This window comes from Schistocerca americana, unplaced genomic scaffold (genome assembly GCF_021461395.2).
Source record: "Schistocerca americana isolate TAMUIC-IGC-003095 unplaced genomic scaffold, iqSchAmer2.1 HiC_scaffold_650, whole genome shotgun sequence".
Classification (NCBI taxonomy): domain Eukaryota; kingdom Metazoa; phylum Arthropoda; class Insecta; order Orthoptera; family Acrididae; genus Schistocerca; species Schistocerca americana.
Genome location: NW_025726402.1, coordinates 29135 through 52024, shown reverse-complemented (window position 1 = coordinate 52024; position 22890 = coordinate 29135). Strand labels below are relative to the sequence as shown.

The window sequence follows — 22890 nt, the reverse complement described above, 5'->3', positions numbered from 1 at the left end:
GCGAGGACAGCTCAGCTTGAGATAACAGCTAAACTTGAGAGGACAGTTCAACTTGAGCGGACTGTACGACTTGAGAAGATAGCACAACTTGCGAGGACAGCAAAGCTTGCGAGAACAGCAAAGCTTGCTAGGACAGCAAAGCGTGAGAGGACAGCACGGCTTCTGAGGACAGCACGGCTAGCGAGGACAGCACGGCTTGCGAGGACAGCAGAGGTTGGGAGGACAGCTTAGCTTGCGATGACAGCACAGCTTGCGAGGACAGCTCAAACTGAGAGGACTGCTCAACTTGAGAGGACAGCTCAACTTGAGAGGACAGCACAACTTGTGAGGACAGCACATCTAGAGAGGACTGCTCATCGAGAGAGGACAGCTCAACTTGAGAGGACAGCTCAACTTGAGAGGACAGCTCAACTTGAGAGGACAGCTCATCTTGAGAGGACAGCTCAACTTGAGAGGACAGCTCAACTTGAGAGGACAGCTCAACTTGAGAGGACAGCACAACTTGAGAGGACAGCACAGCTTCCGAGGACAGCAAAGCTTGCCAGGAAAGCAAAGCTTGCGAGGACAGCACGGATTGCGATGACAGCACGGCTTGCGAAGACAGCACGGCTTCCGATGACAGCATAGCTTGCGAGAACAGCACGGCTTGCGAGGACAGCACAGATTGTGAGGACGGGTCAGCTTGCGAGGAAAGCACAGCTTGCGAGGACAGCACAGCTTGCGAGGAAAGCACAGCTTACGAAGGGCAGCACAGTTTGCGAGGACAGCACAGCTTGCGAGGACAGCAGAGCTTGCAAGGACAGCACAGCTTGCGAGGACAGCACAGCTAACGAGGACAGCACAGCTTGCGAGGACAGCACAGCTTGTGAGGACGGCACAGCTTGCGAGGACATCACAGCTTGCGAGGACAGTTCAACTTGAGAGGACAGCTCAACTTGAGAGGACAGCTCAGCTTGAGAGGACAGCTCAACTTGAGCAGACAGCTCAACTTGAGTGGACAGCTCAACTTGAGAAGACAGCTCAACTTGAGGGGACTGCACTACTTAAGAGGAAAGCACTACTTGGGAGGAAAGCACAACTTGCGAGGACAGCAAAGCTGACGAGGACAGCAGAGCTTGCAAGGACAGCACGGCATGCGAGGACAGCACGGCTTGCAAGGACAGCACAGCTTGCGAAGACAGCACAGCTTGCGAGGACAGCACAGCTTGCGAGGACAGCACAGCTTGCGAGGAAAGCACAGCTTGCGAGGACAGCACAGCTTGCGAGGAATGCACAGGTTGCGAGGACAGCTCAGCTTGAGAGGACAGCTCAACTTGACAGGACAGCTCAACTTGAGCGGACTGCTCAACTTGAGAGGAAAGCTCAACTTGAGAGGACAGCTCAACTTCAGAGGACAGCTCAACTTGAGAGGACAGCTCAACTTGAGAGGACAGCTCAACTTGAGAGGGCAGCTGAACTTGAGAGGGCAGCTCAACTTGAGGCGACAGCACAGCTTGCGAGGACAGCACAGCTTGCGAGGACAGCACATTTTGCGAGGACAGCACAGTTTGCGAGGACAGCACAGCTTGCGAGGACAGCACAGCTTGCGAGGAGAGAACGGCTTGCGAGGACAGCACAGGTTGCGAGGACAGCACAGGTTGCAAGGACAGCACAGCTTCCAAGGACAGCAAAGCTTGCGAGGACGGCACAGCTTGTGAGGACAGCACAGCTTGCGAGGACAGCACCGCTGGGAGGACAGCACAGCTTGCGAGGACAGCACAGCTTGCGAGGACAGCACAGCTTGCGAGGACAGCACAGCTTGCGAGGACAGCTCAGATTGAGAGGACAGCTCAACTTGAGAGGAGAGCTCAACTTGAGCAGACTGCTCAACTTGAGAGGAAAGCTCAACTTGAGAGGACAGCTCAATTTGAGAGAACAGCTCAACTTGAGAGGACAGCTGCACTTGAGAGGACTGCACAACTTGAGAAGACAGCACAATTTGCGAGGACAGCAAAGCTTGCTAGGACAGCAAAGTTTGCGAGGGCAGAACAGCTTGCGAGGACAGCACGGCTTCTCAGTACAGCACGGCTAGCGAGGACAGCACGACTTGCGATGACAGCAGAGGTTGGGAGGTCAGCTCAGCTTGCGTGGACAGCAGAGCTTGCGAGGACAGCACAGCTTGCGAGGACGACATGGCTTGCGAGGACAGCACGGCTTGCGAGGACAGCACAGCTTGCGAGGACAGCACGGCTTGCGAGGAGAGCACAGCTTGCGAGGACAGCACAGCTTGCGAGGACAGCTCAACTTGAGAGGACAGCTCAACTTGAGAGGACAGCTCAATTTGAGAGGACAGCTCAACTTGAGAGTACAGCTCAACTTGACAGCTCAATTTGAGACCACAGGTCAACTTGAGAGGACAGCTCAACTTGAGAGGACAGCTCAACTTGAGAGGGCAGCTGAACTTGAGAGGGGAGCTCAACTTGAGACGACAGCACAGCTTGCGTGGACAGCACAGCTTGCGAGGACAGCACAGCTTGCGAGGACAGCACAGCTTGCGAGGACAGCACAGCTTGCGAGGACAGCACAGCTTCCGAGGACAGCACAGCTTGCGAGGAGAGAACGGCTTGTTAGGACAGTACAGGTTGCGAGGACAGCACAGGTTGCGAGGACAGCACAGCTTCCAAGGACAGCACAGCTTGCGAGGACAGCACAGCTTGCGAGGACAGCACAGCTTGCGAGGACAGCACAGCTTGCGAGGACAGCACAGCTTGCGAGGACAGCACAGCTTGCGAGGACAGCACGGCTTGCGAGGAAAGCACAGGTTGCGAAGACAGCTCAGCTTGAGAGGACAGCTCAACTTGGGAGGACAGCTCAACTTGAGCGGACAGCTCAAGTAGAGAGGACAGCTCAACTTGAGAGGACAGCTCAACTTGAGAGGACAGCTCATCTTGAGAGGACAGCTCAACTTGCGAGGACAGCTCGAGAGGACAGCTCATCTTGAGAGGACAGATCTACTTGAGAGGACAGCTCTACTTGAGACGACAGCTCAACTTGAGAGGACAGCACAACTTGAGAGGACAGCACAGCTTCCGAGGACAGCAAAGCTTGCGAGGAAAGCAAAGCCTGCGAGGACAGCACGGCTTGCGATGACAGCACGGCTTGCAAAGACAGCACGGCTTCCGATAACAGCACAGCTTGCGAGAACAGCACGGCTTGCGAGGACAGCACAGCTTGCGAGGACGGCTCAGCTTGCGAGGAAAGCACAGCTTGCGAGGACAGCACGGCTTGCGAGGACAGTTCAACTTGAGAGGACAGTTCAACTTGAGAGGACAGCTCAGCTTGAGAGGACAGCTCAACTTGAGCAGACAGCTCAACTTGAGTGGACAGCTCAACTTGAGAAGACAGCTCAATTTGAGGGGACAGCTCAACTTGACAGCTCAATTTGAGAGCACAGCTCAACTTGATAGGACAGCTCAACGTCACAGCTCAACTTGAGAGGACAGCTCAACTTCAGAGGACAGCTCAACTTGAGAGGACAGCTCAACTTGAGAGGACAGCTCAACTTGAGAGGGGAACTGAACTTGAGAGGGCAGCTCAATTTGAGACGACAGCACAGCTTGCGAGGACAGCACAGCTTGCGAGGAGAGCACAGCTTGCGAGGACAGCACAGCTTGCGAGGACAGCACAGCTTGCGAGGACAGCACAGCTTGCGAGGAGAGAACGGCTTGTGAGGACAGCACAGGTTGCGAGGACAGCACAGGTTGCGAGGACAGCACAGCTTCCAAGGACAGCACAGCTTGCGAGGACAGCATAGCTTGCGAGGACAGCGCAGTTTGCGAGGACAGCACAGCTTGCGAGGACAGCACAGCTTGCGAGGACAGCACAGCTTGTGAGGACAGCACAGCTTGCGAGGACAGCACAGCTTCCAAAGACAGCACAGCTTGCGAGGAAAGCGCAGGTTGCGAGGACCCCTCAGCTTGAGCGGACTGCTCAACTTGAGAGGAAAGCTCAACTTGAGAGGACAGCTCAACTTGAGAGAACAGCTCAACTTGAGGGGACAGCTCAAATTGAGAGGACAGCTTAACTTGAGAAGACAGCTCAACTTGAGAGGACAGCACTACTTGAGAGCAAAGAACTACTTGAGAGGAAAGCACAACTTGCGAGGACAGCACAGCTTGTGAGGACAGCACATTTTGCGAGGACAGCACAGTTTGCGAGGACAGCACAGCTTGCGAGGACAGCACAGCTTGCGAGGACAGCACATTTTGCGAGGACAGCACAGTTTGCGAGGACAGCACAGCTTGCGAGGACAGCACAGCTTGCGAGGAGAGAACGGCTTGCGAGGACAGCACAGGTTGCGAGGACAGCACAGGTTGCAAGGACAGCACAGCTTCCAAGGACAGCAAAGCTTGCGAGGACGGCACAGCTTGGGAGGACAGCACAGCTTGCGAGGACAGCACCGCTTGCGACGACAGCACAGCTTGCGAGGACAGCACAGCTTGCGAGGACAGCACAGCTTGCGAGGACAGCACAGCTTGCGAGGACAGCTCAGATTGAGAGGACAGCTCAACTTGAGAGGACAGCTCAACTTGAGCAGACTGCTCAACTTGAGAGGAAATCTCAACTTGAGAGGACAGCTCAATTTGAGAGAACAGCTCAACTTGAGAGGACAGCTGCACTTGAGAGGACTGCACAACTTGAGAAGACAGCACAATTTGCGAGGACAGCAAAGCTTGCTAGGACAGCAAAGTTTGCGAGGGCAGAACAGCTTGCGAGGACAGCACGGCTTCTCAGTACAGCACGGCTAGCGAGGACAGCACGACTTGCGATGACAGCAGAGGTTGGGAGGTCAGCTCAGCTTGCGTGGACAGCAGAGCTTGCGAGGACAGCACAGCTTGCGAGGACGACACGGCTTGCGAGGACAGCACGGCTTGCGAGGACAGCACAGCTTGCGAGGACAGCACAGCTTGCGAGGACAGCACAGCTTGCGAGGACAGCACAGCTTCCGAGGACAGCACAGCTTGCGAGGAGAGAACGGCTTGTTAGGACAGTACAGGTTGCGAGGACAGCACAGGTTGCGAGGACAGCACAGCTTCCAAGGACAGCACAGCTTGCGAGGACAGCACAGCTTGCGAGGGCAGCACAGCTTGCGAGGACAGCACAGCTTGCGAGGACAGCACAGCTTGCGAGGACAGCACAGCTCGCGAGGACAGCACAGCTTGCGAGGACAGCACGGCTTGCGAGGAAAGCACAGGTTGAGAAGACAGCTCAGCTTGAGAGGACAGCTCAACTTGGGAGGACAGCTCAACTTGAGCGGACAGCTCAAGTAGAGAGGACAGCTCAACTTGAGAGGACAGCTCAACTTGAGAGGACAGCTCAACTTGAGAGGACAGCTCAACTTGCGAGGACAGCTCGAGAGGACAGCTCATCTTGAGAGGACAGATCTACTTGAGAGGACAGCTCTACTTGAGAGGACAGCTCAACTTGAGAGGACAGCACAACTTGAGAGGACAGCACAGCTTCCGAGGACAGCAAAGCTTGCGAGGAAAGCAAAGCTTGCGAGGACAGCACGGCTTGCGATGACAGCACGGCTTGCAAAGACAGCACGGCTTCCGATAACAGCACAGCTTGCGAGAACAGCACGGCTTGCGAGGACAGCACAGTTTGCGAGGACGGCTCAGCTTGCGAGGAAAGCACAGCTTGCGAGGACAGCACGGCTTGCGAGGACAGTTCAACTTGAGAGGACAGTTCAACTTGAGAGGACAGCTCAGCTTGAGAGGACAGCTCAACTTGAGCAGACAGCTCAACTTGAGTGGACAGCTCAACTTGAGAAGACAGCTCAACTTGAGGGGACAGCTCAACTTGACAGCTCAATTTGAGAGCACAGCTCAACTTGATAGGACAGCTCAACGTCACAGCTCAACTTGAGAGGACAGCTCAACTTCAGAGGACAGCTCAACTTGAGAGGACAGCTCAACTTGAGAGGACAGCTCAACTTGAGAGGGGAACTGAACTTGAGAGGGCAGCTCAATTTGAGACAACAGCACAGCTTGCGAGGACAGCACAGCTTGCGAGGAGAGCACAGCTTGCGAGGACAGCACAGCTTGCGAGGACAGCACAGCTTGCGAGGACAGCACAGCATGCGAGGAGAGAACGGCTTGTGAGGACAGCACAGGTTGCGAGGACAGCACAGGTTGCGAGGACAGAACAGCTTCCAAGGACAGCACAGCTTGCGAGGACAGCATAGCTTGCGAGGACAGCACAGTTTGCGAGGACAGCACAGCTTGCGAGGACAGCACAGCTTGCGAGGACAGCACAGCTTGTGAGGACAGCACAGCTTGCGAGGACAGCACAGCTTGCAAAGACAGCACAGCTTGCGAGGAAAGCGCAGGTTGCGAGGACCCCTCAGCTTGAGCGGACTGCTCAACTTGAGAGGAAAGCTCAACTTGAGAGGACAGCTCAACTTGAGCGAACAGCTCAACTTGAGGGGACAGCTCAAATTGAGAGGACAGCTTAACTTGAGAAGACAGCTCAACTTGAGAGGACAGCACTACTTGAGAGCAAAGCACTACTTGAGAGGAAAGCACAACTTGCGAGGACAGCAAAGCTGGCGAGGACAGCACAGCTTGCGAGGACAGCACAGCTAGCGAGGACAGCACAGCTTGCAAGGACAGCACGGCTTGCAAGGACAGCACGGCTTGCGAGGATAGCACGGCTTGCGAGGACAGCACGGCTTGTAAGGACAGCACAGCTTGCGAGGACCGCACGGCTTGCGAGGACAGCACGGCTTGCGAGGACAGCACAGCTTGCGAAGACAGCACATCTTGCGAGGACAGCTCAATTTGAGAGGACAGCTCAACTTGAGAGGACAGCTCAACTTGAGAGGAAAGCTCAATTTGACAGCTCAACTTGAGAGGACAGCTCAACTTCAGAGGACAGCTCAACTTGAGACGACAGCTCAACTTGAGATGGCAGCTGAACTTGAGAGGGCAGCTCAACTTGAGACGACAGCACAGCTTGCGAGGTCAGCACAGCTTGCGAGGACAGCAAAGCTTGCGACGACAGCACAGCTTGCGAGGACAGCACAGCTTGCGAGGACAGCACAGCTTGCGAGGGCAACAGAGCTTGCGCGGAAAGCAGAGGTTGCGAGGACAGCTCAGCTTGAGATAACAGCTAAACTTGAGAGGACAGTTCAACTTGAGCGGACTGTACGACTTGAGAAGATAGCACAACTTGCGAGGACAGCAAAGCTTGCGAGAACAGCAAAGCTTGCTAGGACAGCAAAGCGTGAGAGGACAGCACGGCTTCTGAGGACAGCACGGCTAGCGAGGACAGCACGGCTTGCGAGGACAGCAGAGGTTGGGAGGACAGCTTAGCTTGCGATGACAGCACAGCTTGCGAGGACAGCTCAAACTGAGAGGACTGCTCAACTTGAGAGGACAGCTCAACTTGAGAGGACAGCACAACTTGTGAGGACAGCATATCTAGAGAGGACTGCTCATCGAGAGAGGACAGCTCAACTTGAGAGGACAGCTCAACTTGAGAGGACAGCTCAACTTGAGAGGACAGCTCATCTTGAGAGGACAGCTCAACTTGAGAGGACAGCTCAACTTGAGAGGACAGCTCAACTTGAGAGGACAGCACAACTTGAGAGGACAGCACAGCTTCCGAGGACAGCAAAGCTTGCCAGGAAAGCAAAGCTTGCGAGGACAGCACGGATTGCGATGACAGCACGGCTTGCGAAGACAGCACGGCTTCCGATGACAGCATAGCTTGCGAGAACAGCACGGCTTGCGAGGACAGCACAGATTGTGAGGACGGGTCAGCTTGCGAGGAAAGCACAGCTTGCGAGGACAGCACAGCTTGCGAGGAAAGCACAGCTTACGAAGGGCAGCACAGTTTGCGAGGACAGCACAGCTTGCGAGGACAGCAGAGCTTGCAAGGACAGCACAGCTTGCGAGGACAGCACAGCTAACGAGGACAGCACAGCTTGCGAGGACAGCACAGCTTGTGAGGACGGCACAGCTTGCGAGGACATCACAGCTTGCGAGGACAGTTCAACTTGAGAGGACAGCTCAACTTGAGAGGACAGCTCAGCTTGAGAGGACAGCTCAACTTGAGCAGACAGCTCAACTTGAGTGGACAGCTCAACTTGAGAAGACAGCTCAACTTGAGGGGACTGCACTACTTAAGAGGAAAGCACTACTTGGGAGGAAAGCACAACTTGCGAGGACAGCAAAGCTGACGAGGACAGCAGAGCTTGCAAGGACAGCACGGCATGCGAGGACAGCACGGCTTGCACGGACAGCACAGCTTGCGAAGACAGCACAGCTTGCGAGGACAGCACAGCTTGCGAGGACAGCACAGCTTGCGAGGAAAGCACAGCTTGCGAGGACAGCACAGCTTGCGAGGAATGCACAGGTTGCGAGGACAGCTCAGCTTGAGAGGACAGCTCAACTTGACAGGACAGCTCAACTTGAGCGGACTGCTCAACTTGAGAGGAAAGCTCAACTTGAGAGGACAGCTCAACTTCAGAGGACAGCTCAACTTGAGAGGACAGCTCAACTTGAGAGGACAGCTCAACTTGAGAGGGCAGCTGAACTTGAGAGGGCAGCTCAACTTGAGGCGACAGCACAGCTTGCGAGGACAGCACAGCTTGCGAGGACAGCACATTTTGCGAGGACAGCACAGTTTGCGAGGACAGCACAGCTTGCGAGGACAGCACAGCTTGCGAGGAGAGAACGGCTTGCGAGGACAGCACAGGTTGCGAGGACAGCACAGGTTGCAAGGACAGCACAGCTTCCAAGGACAGCAAAGCTTGCGAGGACGGCCCAGCTTGTGAGGACAGCACAGCTTGCGAGGACAGCACCGCTGGGAGGACAGCACAGCTTGCGAGGACAGCACAGCTTGCGAGGACAGCACAGCTTGCGAGGACAGCACAGCTTGCGAGGACAGCTCAGATTGAGAGGACAGCTCAACTTGAGAGGAGAGCTCAACTTGAGCAGACTGCTCAACTTGAGAGGAAAGCTCAACTTGAGAGGACAGCTCAATTTGAGAGAACAGCTCAACTTGAGAGGACAGCTGCACTTGAGAGGACTGCACAACTTGAGAAGACAGCACAATTTGCGAGGACAGCAAAGCTTGCTAGGACAGCAAAGTTTGCGAGGGCAGAACAGCTTGCGAGGACAGCACGGCTTCTCAGTACAGCACGGCTAGCGAGGACAGCACGACTTGCGATGACAGCAGAGGTTGGGAGGTCAGCTCAGCTTGCGTGGACAGCAGAGCTTGCGAGGACAGCACAGCTTGCGAGGACGACATGGCTTGCGAGGACAGCACGGCTTGCGAGGACAGCACAGCTTGCGAGGACAGCACGGCTTGCGAGGACAGCACAGCTTGCGAGGACAGCACAGCTTGCGAGGACAGCTCAACTTGAGAGGACAGCTCAACTTGAGAGGACAGCTCAATTTGAGAGGACAGCTCAACTTGAGAGTACAGCTCAACTTGACAGCTCAATTTGAGACCACAGGTCAACTTGAGAGGACAGCTCAACTTGAGAGGACAGCTCAACTTGAGAGGGCAGCTGAACTTGAGAGGGGAGCTCAACTTGAGACGACAGCACAGCTTGCGTGGACAGCACAGCTTGCGAGGACAGCACAGCTTGCGAGGACAGCACAGCTTGCGAGGACAGCACAGCTTGCGAGGACAGCACAGCTTCCGAGGACAACACAGCTTGCGAGGAGAGAACGGCTTGTTAGGACAGTACAGGTTGCGAGGACAGCACAGGTTGCGAGGACAGCACAGCTTCCAAGGACAGCACAGCTTGCGAGGACAGCACAGCTTGCGAGGACAGCACAGCTTGCGAGGACAGCACAGCTTGCGAGGACAGCACAGCTTGCGAGGACAGCACAGCTTGCGAGGACAGCACGGCTTGCGAGGAAAGCACAGGTTGCGAAGACAGCTCAGCTTGAGAGGACAGCTCAACTTGGGAGGACAGCTCAACTTGAGCGGACAGCTCAAGTAGAGAGGACAGCTCAACTTGAGAGGACAGCTCAACTTGAGAGGACAGCTCATCTTGAGAGGACAGCTCAACTTGCGAGGACAGCTCGAGAGGACAGCTCATCTTGAGAGGACAGATCTACTTGAGAGGACAGCTCTACTTGAGACGACAGCTCAACTTGAGAGGACAGCACAACTTGAGAGGACAGCACAGCTTCCGAGGACAGCAAAGCTTGCGAGGAAAGCAAAGCCTGCGAGGACAGCACGGCTTGCGATGACAGCACGGCTTGCAAAGACAGCACGGCTTCCGATAACAGCACAGCTTGCGAGAACAGCACGGCTTGCGAGGACAGCACAGCTTGCGAGGACGGCTCAGCTTGCGAGGAAAGCACAGCTTGCGAGGACAGCACGGCTTGCGAGGACAGTTCAACTTGAGAGGACAGTTCAACTTGAGAGGACAGCTCAGCTTGAGAGGACAGCTCAACTTGAGCAGACAGCTCAACTTGAGTGGACAGCTCAACTTGAGAAGACAGCTCAATTTGAGGGGACAGCTCAACTTGACAGCTCAATTTGAGAGCACAGCTCAACTTGATAGGACAGCTCAACGTCACAGCTCAACTTGAGAGGACAGCTCAACTTCAGAGGACAGCTCAACTTGAGAGGACAGCTCAACTTGAGAGGACAGCTCAACTTGAGAGGGGAACTGAACTTGAGAGGGCAGCTCAATTTGAGACGACAGCACAGCTTGCGAGGACAGCACAGCTTGCGAGGAGAGCACAGCTTGCGAGGACAGCACAGCTTGCGAGGACAGCACAGCTTGCGAGGACAGCACAGCTTGCGAGGAGAGAACGGCTTGTGAGGACAGCACAGGTTGCGAGGACAGCACAGGTTGCGAGGACAGCACAGCTTCCAAGGACAGCACAGCTTGCGAGGACAGCATAGCTTGCGAGGACAGCGCAGTTTGCGAGGACAGCACAGCTTGCGAGGACAGCACAGCTTGCGAGGACAGCACAGCTTGTGAGGACAGCACAGCTTGCGAGGACAGCACAGCTACCAAAGACAGCACAGCTTGCGAGGAAAGCGCAGGTTGCGAGGACCCCTCAGCTTGAGCGGACTGCTCAACTTGAGAGGAAAGCTCAACTTGAGAGGACAGCTCAACTTGAGAGAACAGCTCAACTTGAGGGGACAGCTCAAATTGAGAGGACAGCTTAACTTGAGAAGACAGCTCAACTTGAGAGGACAGCACTACTTGAGAGCAAAGAACTACTTGAGAGGAAAGCACAACTTGCGAGGACAGCACAGCTTGTGAGGACAGCACGGTTTGCGAGGACAGCACGGCTTGCGAGGACAGCACGGACGGCGAGGACAGCATGGCTTGCGAAGACAGCACGGCTTGCGAGGAAAGCAGGGCTTGCGAGGACAGCACAGCTTGCGAGGACAGCACAGCTTGTGAGGACAGCACAGCTTGCGAGGACAGCTCAACTTGAGAGGACAGCTCAACTTGAGAGGACAGCTCAACTTGAGAGGACAGCTCAATTAGAGAGGACAGCTCAGCTTGAGAGGACAGCTCAACTTGAGCGGACAGCTCAACTTGAGAGGACAGCTCAACTTGAGAAGACAGCTCAACTTGAGAGGACAGCACTACTTGAGAGGAAAGCACTACTTGAGAGGAAAGCACAACTTGCGAGGACAGCACAGGTTGCGAGGACAGCACAGCTTGCGAGGACAACACAGCTTGTGAGGATGGCACGGCTTGAAAGGACAGGACAGCTTGCGAGGACAGTTCAGCTTGCGAGGACAGCACAGCTTGTGAGGACAGGAAAGCTTGCGAGGATGGCACAGCTTGCGAGGACATCACAGCTTGCGAGGACAATTCAACTTGAGAGGACAGCTCAACTTGAGACGACAGCTCAACTTGAGAGGACAGCTCAGCTTGAGAAGACAGCTCAACTTGAGGGGACAGCTCAAATTGAGAGGACAGCTTAACTTGAGAAGACAGCTCAACTTGAGAGGACAGCACTACTTGAGAGCAAAGCACTACTTGAGAGGAAAGCACAACTTGCGAGGACAGCACAGCTTGTGAGGACAGCACGGTTTGCGAGGACAGCACGGCTTGCGAGGACAGCACGGCCGGCGAGGACAGCATGGCTTGCGAAGACAGCATGGCTTGCAAGGAAAGCAGGGCTTGCGAGGACAGCACAGCTTGCGAGGACAGCACAGCTTGTGAGGACAGCACAGCTTGCGAGGACAGCTCAACTTGAGAGGACAGCTCAACTTGAGAGGACAGCTCAACTTGAGAGGACAGCTCAATTAGAGAGGACAGCTCAGCTTGATAGGACAGCTCAACTTGAGCGGACAGCTCAACTTGAGAGGACAGCTCAACTTGAGAAGACAGCTCAACTTGAGAGGACAGCACTACTTGAGAGGAAAGCACTACTTGAGAGGAAAGCACAACTTGCGAGGACAGCACAGCTTGTGAGGACAACACGGCTTGCGAGGGCAGCACGGCTTGCTATGACAGCATAGCTTGCGAGGACAGCACAGGTTGCGAGGACAGCACAACATTCAAGGACAGCACAGCCTGCGAGGACTGCACAGCTTGCGAGGACAGCATAGCTTACGAGGACAGCACAGCTTGCGAGGACAGCACAGGTTGCAAGGACAGAACAGCTTGCGAGGACAGCACAGCTTGCAAGGACAGCACAGGTTGCGAGGACAGCACAGCTTGCCAGGACAGCACAGCTTGCGAGGACGGCACAGCTTGCGAGGACAGCACAACTTGCGAGGACATCACAGCTTGCGAGGACAGTTCAACTTCAGAGGACAGTTCAACGTGAGAGGACAGCTCAAATTGAGAGGACAGCTCAGCTTGAGAGGACAGCTCAACTTTAGAGGACAGCTCAGCTTGAGAGGACAACTCAACTTGAGGGGACAGCTCAACTTGAGAGGACAGTTCAACTTGAGAAGACAGCTCAAATTGAGAGGACAGCACTACTTGAGAGGAAAGCACTACTTGAGAGGAAAGCACAACTTGCGAGGACAGCAAAGCTTGCGAGGACAGCACAGCTTGCGAGGACAGCATGGGTTGCGAGAACAGCACAGCTTGTGAGGACAGCACAGCTTGCGAGGACAGCACAGCTTGCAAGGACAGCTCAACTTGAGAGGACAGCTCAACTTCAGAGGACAGCTCAACTTGAAACGACAGCTCATCTTGAGAGGACAGCTCAACTTGAGAGGACAGCTCAACTTGAGAGGACAGCTCAACTTAAGAGGACAGCTCAACTTGAGCGGACAGCTCAACTTGAGAGGACAGCTCAACTTGAGAAGACAGCTCAACTTGAGAGGACAGCACTACTTGAGAGGAAAGCACTACTTGAGAGGAAAGCACAACTTGCGAGGACAGCACAGCTTGTGAGGACAACACGGCTTGCGAGGGCAGCACGGCTTGCTATGACAGCATAGCTTGCGAGGACAGCACAGGTTGCGAGGACAGCACAACATTCAAGGACAGCACAGCTTGCGAGGACTGCACAGCTTGCGAGGACAGCATAGCTTACGAGGACAGCACAGCTTGCGAGGACAGCACAGGTTGCAAGGACAGCACAGCTTGCGAGGACAGCACAGCTTGCAAGGACAGCACAGGTTGCGAGGACAGCACAGCTTGCCAGGACAGCACAGCTTGCGAGGACGGCACAGCTTGCGAGGACAGCACAGCTTGCGAGGACATCACAGCTAGCGAGGACAGTTCAACTTCAGAGGACAGTTCAACGTGAGAGGACAGCTCAAATTGAGAGGACAGCTCAGCTTCAGAGGACAGCTCAACTTGAGCGGACAAGTCACCTTGAGAGGACAGTTCAACTTGAGAAGACAGCTCAACTTGAGTGGACAGCACTACTTGAGAGGAAAGCACTACTTGAGAGGAAAGCACAAATTGGGAGGACAGCAAAGCTTGCGAGGGCTGCACAGCTTGTGAGGACAGCAAGGCTTGCGAGGACAGCAAGGCTTGCGAGGACAGCACGGCTTGCAAGGACAGCACAACTTGCGAGGACAGCACAGCTTGCGAGGACAGCACAGCTTGCGAGGACAGCACCGCTTGTGAGGACAGCACAGCTTGCGAGGACGGCACAGCTTGTGAGGACATCACAGCTTGCGAGGACAGTTCAACTTGAGAGGACAGTTCAACTTGAGAGGACAGCTCAACTTTAGAGGACAGCTCAGCTTGAGAGGACAACTCAACTTGAGGGGACAGCTCAACTTGAGAGGACAGTTCAACTTGAGAAGACAGCTCAAATTGAGAGGACAGCACTACTTGAGAGGAAAGCACTACTTGAGAGGAAAGCACAACTTGCGAGGACAGCAAAGCTTGGGAGGACAGCACAGCTTGCGAGGACAGCATGGGTTGCGAGAACAGCACAGCTTGTGAGGACAGCACAGCTTGCGAGGACAGCACAGCTTGCAAGGACAGCTCAACTTGAGAGGACAGCTCAACTTCAGAGGACAGCTCAACTTGAAACGACAGCTCATCTTGAGAGGACAGCTCAACTTGAGAGGACAGCTCAACTTGAAAGGACAGCTCAACTTAAGAGGACAGGTTAACTTGAGAGGACAGCTCAACTTGAGAGGACAGCTCAACTTGAGAGGGCAGCTGAACTTGAGAGGGCAGCTCAACTTGAGGCGACAGCACAGCTTGCGAGGACAGCACAGCTTGCGAGGACAGCACATTTTGCGAGGACAGCACAGTTTGCGAGGACAGCACAGCTTGCGAGGACAGCACAGCTTGCGAGGAGAGAACGGCTTGAGAGGACAGCACAGGTTGCGAGGACAGCACAGGTTGCAAGGACAGCACAGCTTCCAAGGACAGCAAAGCTTGCGAGGACGGCACAGCTTGGGAGGACAGCACAGCTTGCGAGGACAGCACCGCTTGCGACGACAGCACAGCTTGCGAGGACAGCACAGCTTGCGAGGACAGCACAGCTTGCGAGGACAGCACAGCTTGCGAGGACAGCTCAGATTGAGAGGACAGCTCAACTTGAGAGGACAGCTCAACTTGAGCAGACTGCTCAACTTGAGAGGAAATCTCAACTTGAGAGGACAGCTCAATTTGAGAGAACAGCTCAACTTGAGAGGACAGCTGCACTTGAGAGGACTGCACAACTTGAGAAGACAGCACAATTTGCGAGGACAGCAAAGCTTGCTAGGACAGCAAAGTTTGCGAGGGCAGAACAGCTTGCGAGGACAGCACGGCTTCTCAGTACAGCACGGCTAGCGAGGACAGCACGACTTGCGATGACAGCAGAGGTTGGGAGGTCAGCTCAGCTTGCGTGGACAGCAGAGCTTGCGAGGACAGCACAGCTTGCGAGGACGACACGGCTTGCGAGGACAGCACGGCTTGCGAGGACAGCACAGCTTGCGAGGACAGCACGGCTTGCGAGGACAGCACAGCTTGCGAGGACAGCACAGCTTGCGAGGACAGCTCAACTTGAGAGGACAGCTCAACTTGAGAGGACAGCTCAATTTGAGAGGACAGCTCAACTTGAGAGTACAGCTCAACTTGACAGCTCAATTTGAGAGCACAGGTCAACTTGAGAGGACAGCTCAACTTGAGAGGACAGCTCAACTTGAGAGGGCAGCTGAACTTGAGAGGGGAGCTCAACTTGAGACGACAGCACAGCTTGCGTGGACAGCACAGCTTGCGAGGACAGCACAGCTTGCGAGGACAGCACAGCTTGCGAGGACAGCACAGCTTGCGAGGACAGCACAGCTTGCGAGGACAGCACAGCTTCCGAGGACAGCACAGCTTGCGAGGAGAGAACGGCTTGTTAGGACAGTACAGGTTGCGAGGACAGCACAGGTTGCGAGGACAGCACAGCTTCCAAGGACAGCACAGCTTGCGAGGACAGCACAGCTTGTGAGGGCAGCACAGCTTGCGAGGACAGCACAGCTTGCGAGGACAGCACAGCTTGCGAGGACAGCACAGCTTGCGAGGACAGCACAGCTTGCGAGGACAGCACGGCTTGCGAGGAAAGCACAGGTTGCGAAGACAGCTCAGCTTGAGAGGACAGCTCAACTTGGGAGGACAGCTCAACTTGAGCGGACAGCTCAAGTAGAGAGGACAGCTCAACTTGAGAGGACAGCTCAACTTGAGAGGACAGCTCAACTTGAGAGGACAGCTCAACTTGCGAGGACAGCTCGAGAGGACAGCTCATCTTGAGAGGACAGATCTACTTGAGAGGACAGCTCTACTTGAGAGGACAGCTCAACTTGAGAGGACAGCACAACTTGAGAGGACAGCACAGCTTCCGAGGACAGCAAAGCTTGCGAGGAAAGCAAAGCTTGCGAGGACAGCACGGCTTGCGATGACAGCACGGCTTGCAAAGACAGCACGGCTTCCGATAACAGCACAGCTTGCGAGAACAGCACGGCTTGCGAGGACAGCACAGCTTGCGAGGACGGCTCAGCTTGCGAGGAAAGCACAGCTTGCGAGGACAGCACGGCTTGCGAGGACAGTTCAACTTGAGAGGACAGTTCAACTTGAGAGGACAGCTCAGCTTGAGAGGACAGCTCAACTTGAGCAGACAGCTCAACTTGAGTGGACAGCTCAACTTGAGAAGACAGCTCAACTTGAGGGGACAGCTCAACTTGACAGCTCAATTTGAGAGCACAGCTCAACTTGATAGGACAGCTCAACGTCACAGCTCAACTTGAGAGGACAGCTCAACTTCAGAGGACAGCTCAACTTGAGAGGACAGCTCAACTTGAGAGGACAGCTCAACTTGAGAGGGGAACTGAACTTGAGAGGGCAGCTCAATTTGAGACAACAGCACAGCTTGCGAGGACAGCACAGCTTGCGAGGAGAGCACAGCTTGCGAGGACAGCACAGCTTGCGAGGACAGCACAGCTTGCGAGGACAGCACAGCTTGCGAGGAGAGAACGGCTTGTGAGGACAGCACAGGTTGCGAGGACAGCACAGGTTGCGAGGACAGAACAGCTTCCAAGGACAGCACAGCTTGCGAGGACAGCATAGCTTGCGAGGACAGCACAGTTTGCGAGGACAGCACAGCTTGCGAGGACAGCACAGCTTGCGAGGACAGCACAGCTTGTGAGGACAGCACAGCTTGCGAGGACAGCACAGCTTGCAAAGACAGCACAGCTTGCGAGGAAAGCGCAGGTTGCGAGGACCCCTCAGCTTGAGCGGACTGCTCAACTTGAGAGGAAAGCTCAACTTGAGAGGACAGCTCAACTTGAGCGAACAGCTCAACTTGAGGGGACAGCTCAAATTGAGAGGACAGCTTAACTTGAGAAGACAGCTCAACTTGAGAGGACAGCACTACTTGAGAGCAAAGCACTACTTGAGAGGAAAGCACAACTTGCGAGGACAGCACAGCTTGTGAGGACAGCACGGTTTGCGAGGACAGCACGGCTTGCGAGGACAGCACGGCCGGCGAGGACAGCATGGCTTGCGAAGACAGCATGGCTTGCGAGGAAAGCAGGGCTTGCGAGGACAGCACAGCTTGCGAGGACAGCACAGCTTGTGAGGACAGCACAGCTTGCGAGGACAGCTCAACTTGAGAGGACAGCTCAACTTGAGAGGACAGCTCAACTTGAGAGGACAGCTCAATTAGAGAGGACAGCTCAGCTTGAGAGGACAGCTCAACTTGAGCGGACAGCTCAACTTGAGAGGACAGCTCAACTTGAGAAGACAGCTCAACTTGAGAGGACAGCACTACTTGAGAGGAAAGCACTACTTGAGAGGAAAGCACAACTTGCGAGGACAGCACAGGTTGCGAGGACAGCACAGCTTGCGAGGACAGCACAGCTTGTGAGGATGGCACGGCTTGAAAGGACAGGACAGCTTGCGAGGACAGTTCAGCTTGCGAGGACAGCACAGCTTGTGAGGACAGGAAAGCTTGCGAGGATGGCACAGCTTGCGAGGACATCACAGCTTGCGAGGACAATTCAACTTGAGAGGACAGCTCAACTTGAGACGAAAGCTCAACTTGAGAGGACAGCTCAGCTTGAGAGGACAGCTCAACTTGAGGGGACAGCTCAAATTGAGAGGACAGCTTAACTTGAGAAGACAGCTCAACTTGAGAGGACAGCACTACTTGAGAGCAAAGCACTACTTGAGAGGAAAGCACAACTTGCGAGGACAGCACAGCTTGTGAGGACAGCACGGTTTGCGAGGACAGCACGGCTTGCGAGGACAGCACGGCCGGCGAGGACAGCATGGCTTGCGAAGACAGCACGGCTTGCGAGGAAAGCAGGGCTTGCGAGGACAGCACAGCTTGCGAGGACAGCACAGCTTGTGAGGACAGCACAGCTTGCGAGGACAGCTCAACTTGAGAGGACAGCTCAACTTGAGAGGACAGCTCAACTTGAGAGGACAGCTCAATTAGAGAGGACAGCTCAGCTTGATAGGACAGCTCAACTTGAGCGGACAGCTCAACTTGAGAGGACAGCTCAACTTGAGAAGACAGCTCAACTTGAGAGGACAGCACTACTTGAGAGGAAAGCACTACTTGAGAGGAAAGCACTACTTGCGACGACAGCACAGCTTGTGAGGACAACACGGCTTGCGAGGGCAGCACGGCTTGCTATGACAGCATAGCTTGCGAGGACAGCACAGGTTGCGAGGACAGCACAACATTCAAGGACAGCACAGCTTGCGAGGACTGCACAGCTTAGGAGGACAGCATAGCTTACGAGGACAGCACAGCTTGCGAGGACAGCACAGGTTGCAAGGACAGCACAGCTTGCGAGGACAGCACAGCTTGCAAGGACAGCACAGGTTGCGAGGACAGCACAGCTTGCCAGGACAGCACAGCTTGCGAGGACGGCACAGCTTGCGAGGACAGCACAACTTGCGAGGACATCACAGCATGCGAGGACAGTTCCTCTTCAGAGGACAGTTCAACGTGAGAGGACAGCTCAAATTGAGAGGACAGCTCAGCTTGAGAGGACAGCTCAAATTTAGAGGACAGCTCAGCTTGAGAGGACAACTCAACTTGAGGGGACAGCTCAACTTGAGAGGACAGTTCAACTTGAGAAGACAGCTCAAATTGAGAGGACAGCACTACTTGAGAGGAAAGCACTACTTGAGAGGAAAGCACAACTTGCGAGGACAGCAAAGCTTGCGAGGACAGCACAGCTTGCGAGGACAGCATGGGTTGCGAGAACAGCACAGCTTGTGAGGACAGCACAGCTTGCGAGGACAGCACAGCTTGCAAGGACAGCTCAACTTGAGAGGACAGCTCAACTTCAGAGGACAGCTCAACTTGAAACGACAGCTCATCTTTAGAGGACAGCTCAACTTGAGAGGACAGCTCAACTTGAGAGGACAGCTCAACTTAAGAGGACAGCTCAACTTGAGCGGACAGCTCAACTTGAGAGGACAGCTCAACTTGAGAAGACAGCTCAACTTGAGAGGACAGCACTTATTGAGAGGAAAGCACTACTTGAGAGGAAAGCACAACTTGCGAGGACAGCACAGCTTGTGAGGACAACACGGCTTGCGAGGGCAGCACGGCTTGCTATGACAGCATAGCTTGCGAGGACAGCACAGGTTGCGAGGACAGCACAACATTCAAGGACAGCACAGCTTGCGAGGACTGCACAGCTTGCGAGGACAGCATAGCTTACGAGGACAGCACAGCTTGCGAGGACAGCACAGGTTGCAAGGACAGCACAGCTTGCGAGGACAGCACAGCTTGCAAGGACAGCACAGGTTGCGAGGACAGCACAGCTTGCCAGGACAGCACAGCTTGCGAGGACGGCACAGCTTGCGAGGACAGCACAGCTTGCGAGGACATCACAGCTTGCGAGGACAGTTCAAATTCAGAGGACAGTTCAACGTGAGAGGACAGCTCAAATTGAGAGGACAGCTCAGCTTGAGAGGACAGCTCAACTTGAGCGGACAAGTCACCTTGAGAGGACAGTTCAACTTGAGAAGACAGCTCAACTTGAGTGGACAGCACTACTTGAGAGGAAAGCACTACTTGAGAGGAAAGCACAAATTGGGAGGACAGCAAAGCTTGCGAGGACAGCACAGCTTGTGAGGACAGCAAGGCTTGCGAGGACAGCAAGGCTTGCGAGGACAGCACGGCTTGCAAGGACAGCACAACTTGCGAGGACAGCACAGCTTGCGAGGACAGCACAGCTTGCGAGGACAGCACCGCTTGTGAGGACAGCACAGCTTGCGAGGACGGCACAGCTTGTGAGGACATCACAGCTTGCGAGGACAGTTCAACTTGAGAGGACAGTTCAACTTGAGAGGACAGCTCAACTTTAGAGGACAGCTCAGCTTGAGAGGACAACTCAACTTGAGGGGACAGCTCAACTTGAGAGGACAGTTCAACTTGAGAAGACAGCTCAAATTGAGAGGACAGCACTACTTGAGAGGAAAGCACTACTTGAGAGGAAAGTACAACTTGCGAGGACAGCAAAGCTTGCGAGGACAGCACAGCTTGCGAGGACAGCATGGGTTGCGAGAACAGCACAGCTTGTGAGGACAGCACAGCTTGCGAGGACAGCACAGCTTGCAAGGACAGCTCAACTTGAGAGGACAGCTCAACTTCAGAGGACAGCTCAACTTGAAACGACAGCTCATCTTGAGAGGACAGCTCAACTTGAGAGGACAGCTCAACTTGAGAGGACAGCTCAACTTGGGAGGACAGCTCAACTTGAGAGGACAGCTCATCTTGAGAAGACAGCTCAACTTGAGAGGACAGCACAACGTGAGAGGACAGCTCAACTTGAGAGGACAGCTCAACTTGGGAGGACAGCTCAACTTGAGAGGACAGCTCATCTTGAGAAGACAGCTCAACTTGAGAGGACAGCACTACTTGAGAGGTAAGCACAACTTGCGAGGACAGCAAAGCTTGCGAGGACAGAACAGCTTGCGAGGATAGCACGGCTTGCGAGGACAGCACGGCTTGCGAGGACAGCATAGCTTGCGAGGACAGCACAGGTTTCGAGGACAGCACAGCTTTCGAGGACAGCACAGCTTGCGAGGACTGCACAGCTTGCGAGGACAGCACAGCTTGCGAGCACAGCACAGCTTGCGAGGACAGCACAGGTTGCGAGGACAGCACAGCTTGCGAGGACGGCACAGCTTGCGAGGACGGCACAGCTTGCGAGGACTGCACAGCTTGCGAGCACATCACAGCTTGCGAGGACAGTTCAACTTGAGAAGACAGTTCATCTTCAGAGGACAGCTCAACTTGAGAGGCAGCTCAGCTTGAGAGGACAGCTCAACTTGAGCGGACAGCTCAACTTGAGAGGACAGCTCAACTTGAGCGGACAGCTCAACTTGAGAGGACAGCTCAACTTGAGAAGACAGCTCAACTTGAGAGGACAGCACTACTTGAGAGGAAAGCACTACTTGAGAGGAAAGCACAACTTGCGAGGACAGCACAGCTTGTGAGGACAGCACGGCTTGCGAGGGCAGCACGGCTTGCTATGACAGCATAGCTTGCGAGGACAGCACAGGTTGCGAGGACAGCACAACTTTCAAGGACAGCACAGCTTGCGAGGACTGCACGGCTTGCGAGGACAGCATAGCTTACGAGGACAGCACAGCTTGCGAGGACAGCACAGGTTGCAAGGACAGCACAGCTTGCGAGGACAGCACAGCTTGCAAGGACAGCACAGGTTGCGAGGACAGCACAGCTTGCGAGGACAGCACAGCTTGCGAGGACGGCACAGCTTGCGAGGACAGCACAGCTTGCGAGGACATCACAGCTTGCGAGGACAGTTTAACTTCAGAGGACAGTTCAACGTGAGAGGACAGCTCAAATTGAGAGGACAGCTCAGCTTGAGAGGACAGCTCAACTTGAGTGGACAAGTCAACTTGAGAGGACAGTTCAACTTGAGAAGACAGCTCAACTTGAGTGGACAGCACTACTTGAGAGGAAAGCACTACTTGAGAGGAAAGCACAAATTGGGAGGACAGCAAAGCTTGCGAGGACAGCACAGCTTGTGAGGAAAGCAAGGCTTGCGAGGACAGCAAGGCTTGCGAGGACAGCACGGCTTGCGAGGACAGCATGGCTTGCGAGGACAGCATGGCCTGCGAGGACAGCACGGCTTGCGAGGACAGCACGGCTTGCCAGGACAGCGCGGCTTGCAAGGACAGCACAGCTCGCGAGGACAGCACAGCTTGCGAGGACAGCACAGCTTGCGAGGACAGCACAGCTTGTGAGGACAGCACAGCTTGCGAGGACGGCACAGCTTGTGAGGACATCACAGCTTGCGAGGACAGTTCAACTTGAGAGGACAGCTCAACTTGAGAGGACAGCTCAACTTTAGAGGACAGCACAGCTTGAGAGGACAACTCAACTTGAGGGGACAGCTCAACTTGAGAGGACAGTTCAACTTGAGAAGACAGCTCAAATTGAGAGGACAGCACTACTTGAGAGGAAAGCACTACTTGAGAGGAAAGCACAACTTGCGAGGACAGCAAAGCTTGCGAGGACAGCACAGCTTGCGAGGACAACATGGGTTTCGAGAACAGTGCGGCTTGCAATGACAGCACGGCTTGCGAGGACAGCACGGCCTGCGAGGAAAGCACGGCTTGCGAGGACAGCACGGCTTGCAAGGACAGCACGGTTTGCGAGGACAGCACAGCTTGTGAGGACAGCACAGCTTGCGAGGACAGCACACCTTGCAAGGACAGCTCAACGAGAGGACAGCTCAACTTCAGAGGACAGCTCAACTTGAGAATACAGCTCAAATTAAGAGGTCAGCTCAACTTAAGAGGACAGCTCAACTTGAAACGACAGCTCATCTTGAGAGGACAGCTCAACTTGAGAGGACAGCTCAACTTGAGAGGACAGCTCAACTTAAGAGGACAGGTTAACTTGAGAGGACAGCTCAACTTGAGAGGACAGCTCAACTTGAGAGGACACCTCAACTTGAGAG

The 22890-nt window shown here is 54.6% G+C and overlaps 3 protein-coding genes across 3 annotated transcripts; 2 read left to right on the top strand and 1 right to left on the bottom strand.

Moving 5' to 3' along the window:
• Positions 1-237: 237 nt before the first annotated feature.
• LOC124588705 (repetin-like) lies at positions 238-2980 on the top strand. Its single transcript, XM_047131486.1, has 3 exons — positions 238-590; positions 682-2056; positions 2099-2980. Exons 1-3 carry the CDS (start codon positions 238-240, stop codon positions 2978-2980), a joined length of 2610 nt encoding a protein of 869 aa, XP_046987442.1.
• A 4381-nt stretch (positions 2981-7361) lies between these two features.
• Positions 7362-10104, top strand: LOC124588704 (repetin-like). Its single transcript, XM_047131484.1, has 3 exons — positions 7362-7714; positions 7806-9180; positions 9223-10104. Exons 1-3 carry the CDS (start codon positions 7362-7364, stop codon positions 10102-10104), a joined length of 2610 nt encoding a protein of 869 aa, XP_046987440.1.
• Positions 10105-16664: 6560 nt separating this feature from the next.
• LOC124588703 lies at positions 16665-19139 on the bottom strand. The gene is made up of 2 exons (XM_047131483.1): positions 18690-19139; positions 16665-18569 (listed from the first exon to the last, which is right to left on the bottom strand). The coding sequence occupies exons 1-2, from the start codon at positions 19137-19139 to the stop codon at positions 16665-16667; spliced, it is 2355 nt and encodes a 784-aa protein (XP_046987439.1).
• Positions 19140-22890: the final 3751 nt, after the last annotated feature.

Excerpts from the sequence above, each read along its gene's own strand:
- LOC124588705 (XM_047131486.1), top strand. The coding sequence starts at position 238 with ATGACAGCACAGCTTGCGAGGACAGCTCAAACTGAGAGGACTGCTCAA. Across the intron at positions 591-681 it reads CGGATTGCGATGACAGCACG|CTTGCGAGGAAAGCACAGCT; the intron begins GCTTGCGAAGAC and ends AGGACGGGTCAG. Across the intron at positions 2,057-2,098 it reads GAGGACAGCACGGCTTCTCA|CAGAGGTTGGGAGGTCAGCT; the intron begins GTACAGCACGGC and ends TTGCGATGACAG.
- LOC124588704 (XM_047131484.1), top strand. The coding sequence starts at position 7,362 with ATGACAGCACAGCTTGCGAGGACAGCTCAAACTGAGAGGACTGCTCAA. Across the intron at positions 7,715-7,805 it reads CGGATTGCGATGACAGCACG|CTTGCGAGGAAAGCACAGCT; the intron begins GCTTGCGAAGAC and ends AGGACGGGTCAG. Across the intron at positions 9,181-9,222 it reads GAGGACAGCACGGCTTCTCA|CAGAGGTTGGGAGGTCAGCT; the intron begins GTACAGCACGGC and ends TTGCGATGACAG.
- LOC124588703 (XM_047131483.1), bottom strand. The coding sequence starts at position 19,139 with ATGCTGTCCTCGCAAGCTGTGCTGTCCTCGCAAGCTTTGCTGTCCTCG. Across the intron at positions 18,570-18,689 it reads CTGTGCTGTCCTCGCAAGCT|CAAGCCGTGCTGCCCTCGCA; the intron begins GTGCTGTCCTCG and ends ATGCTGTCATAG.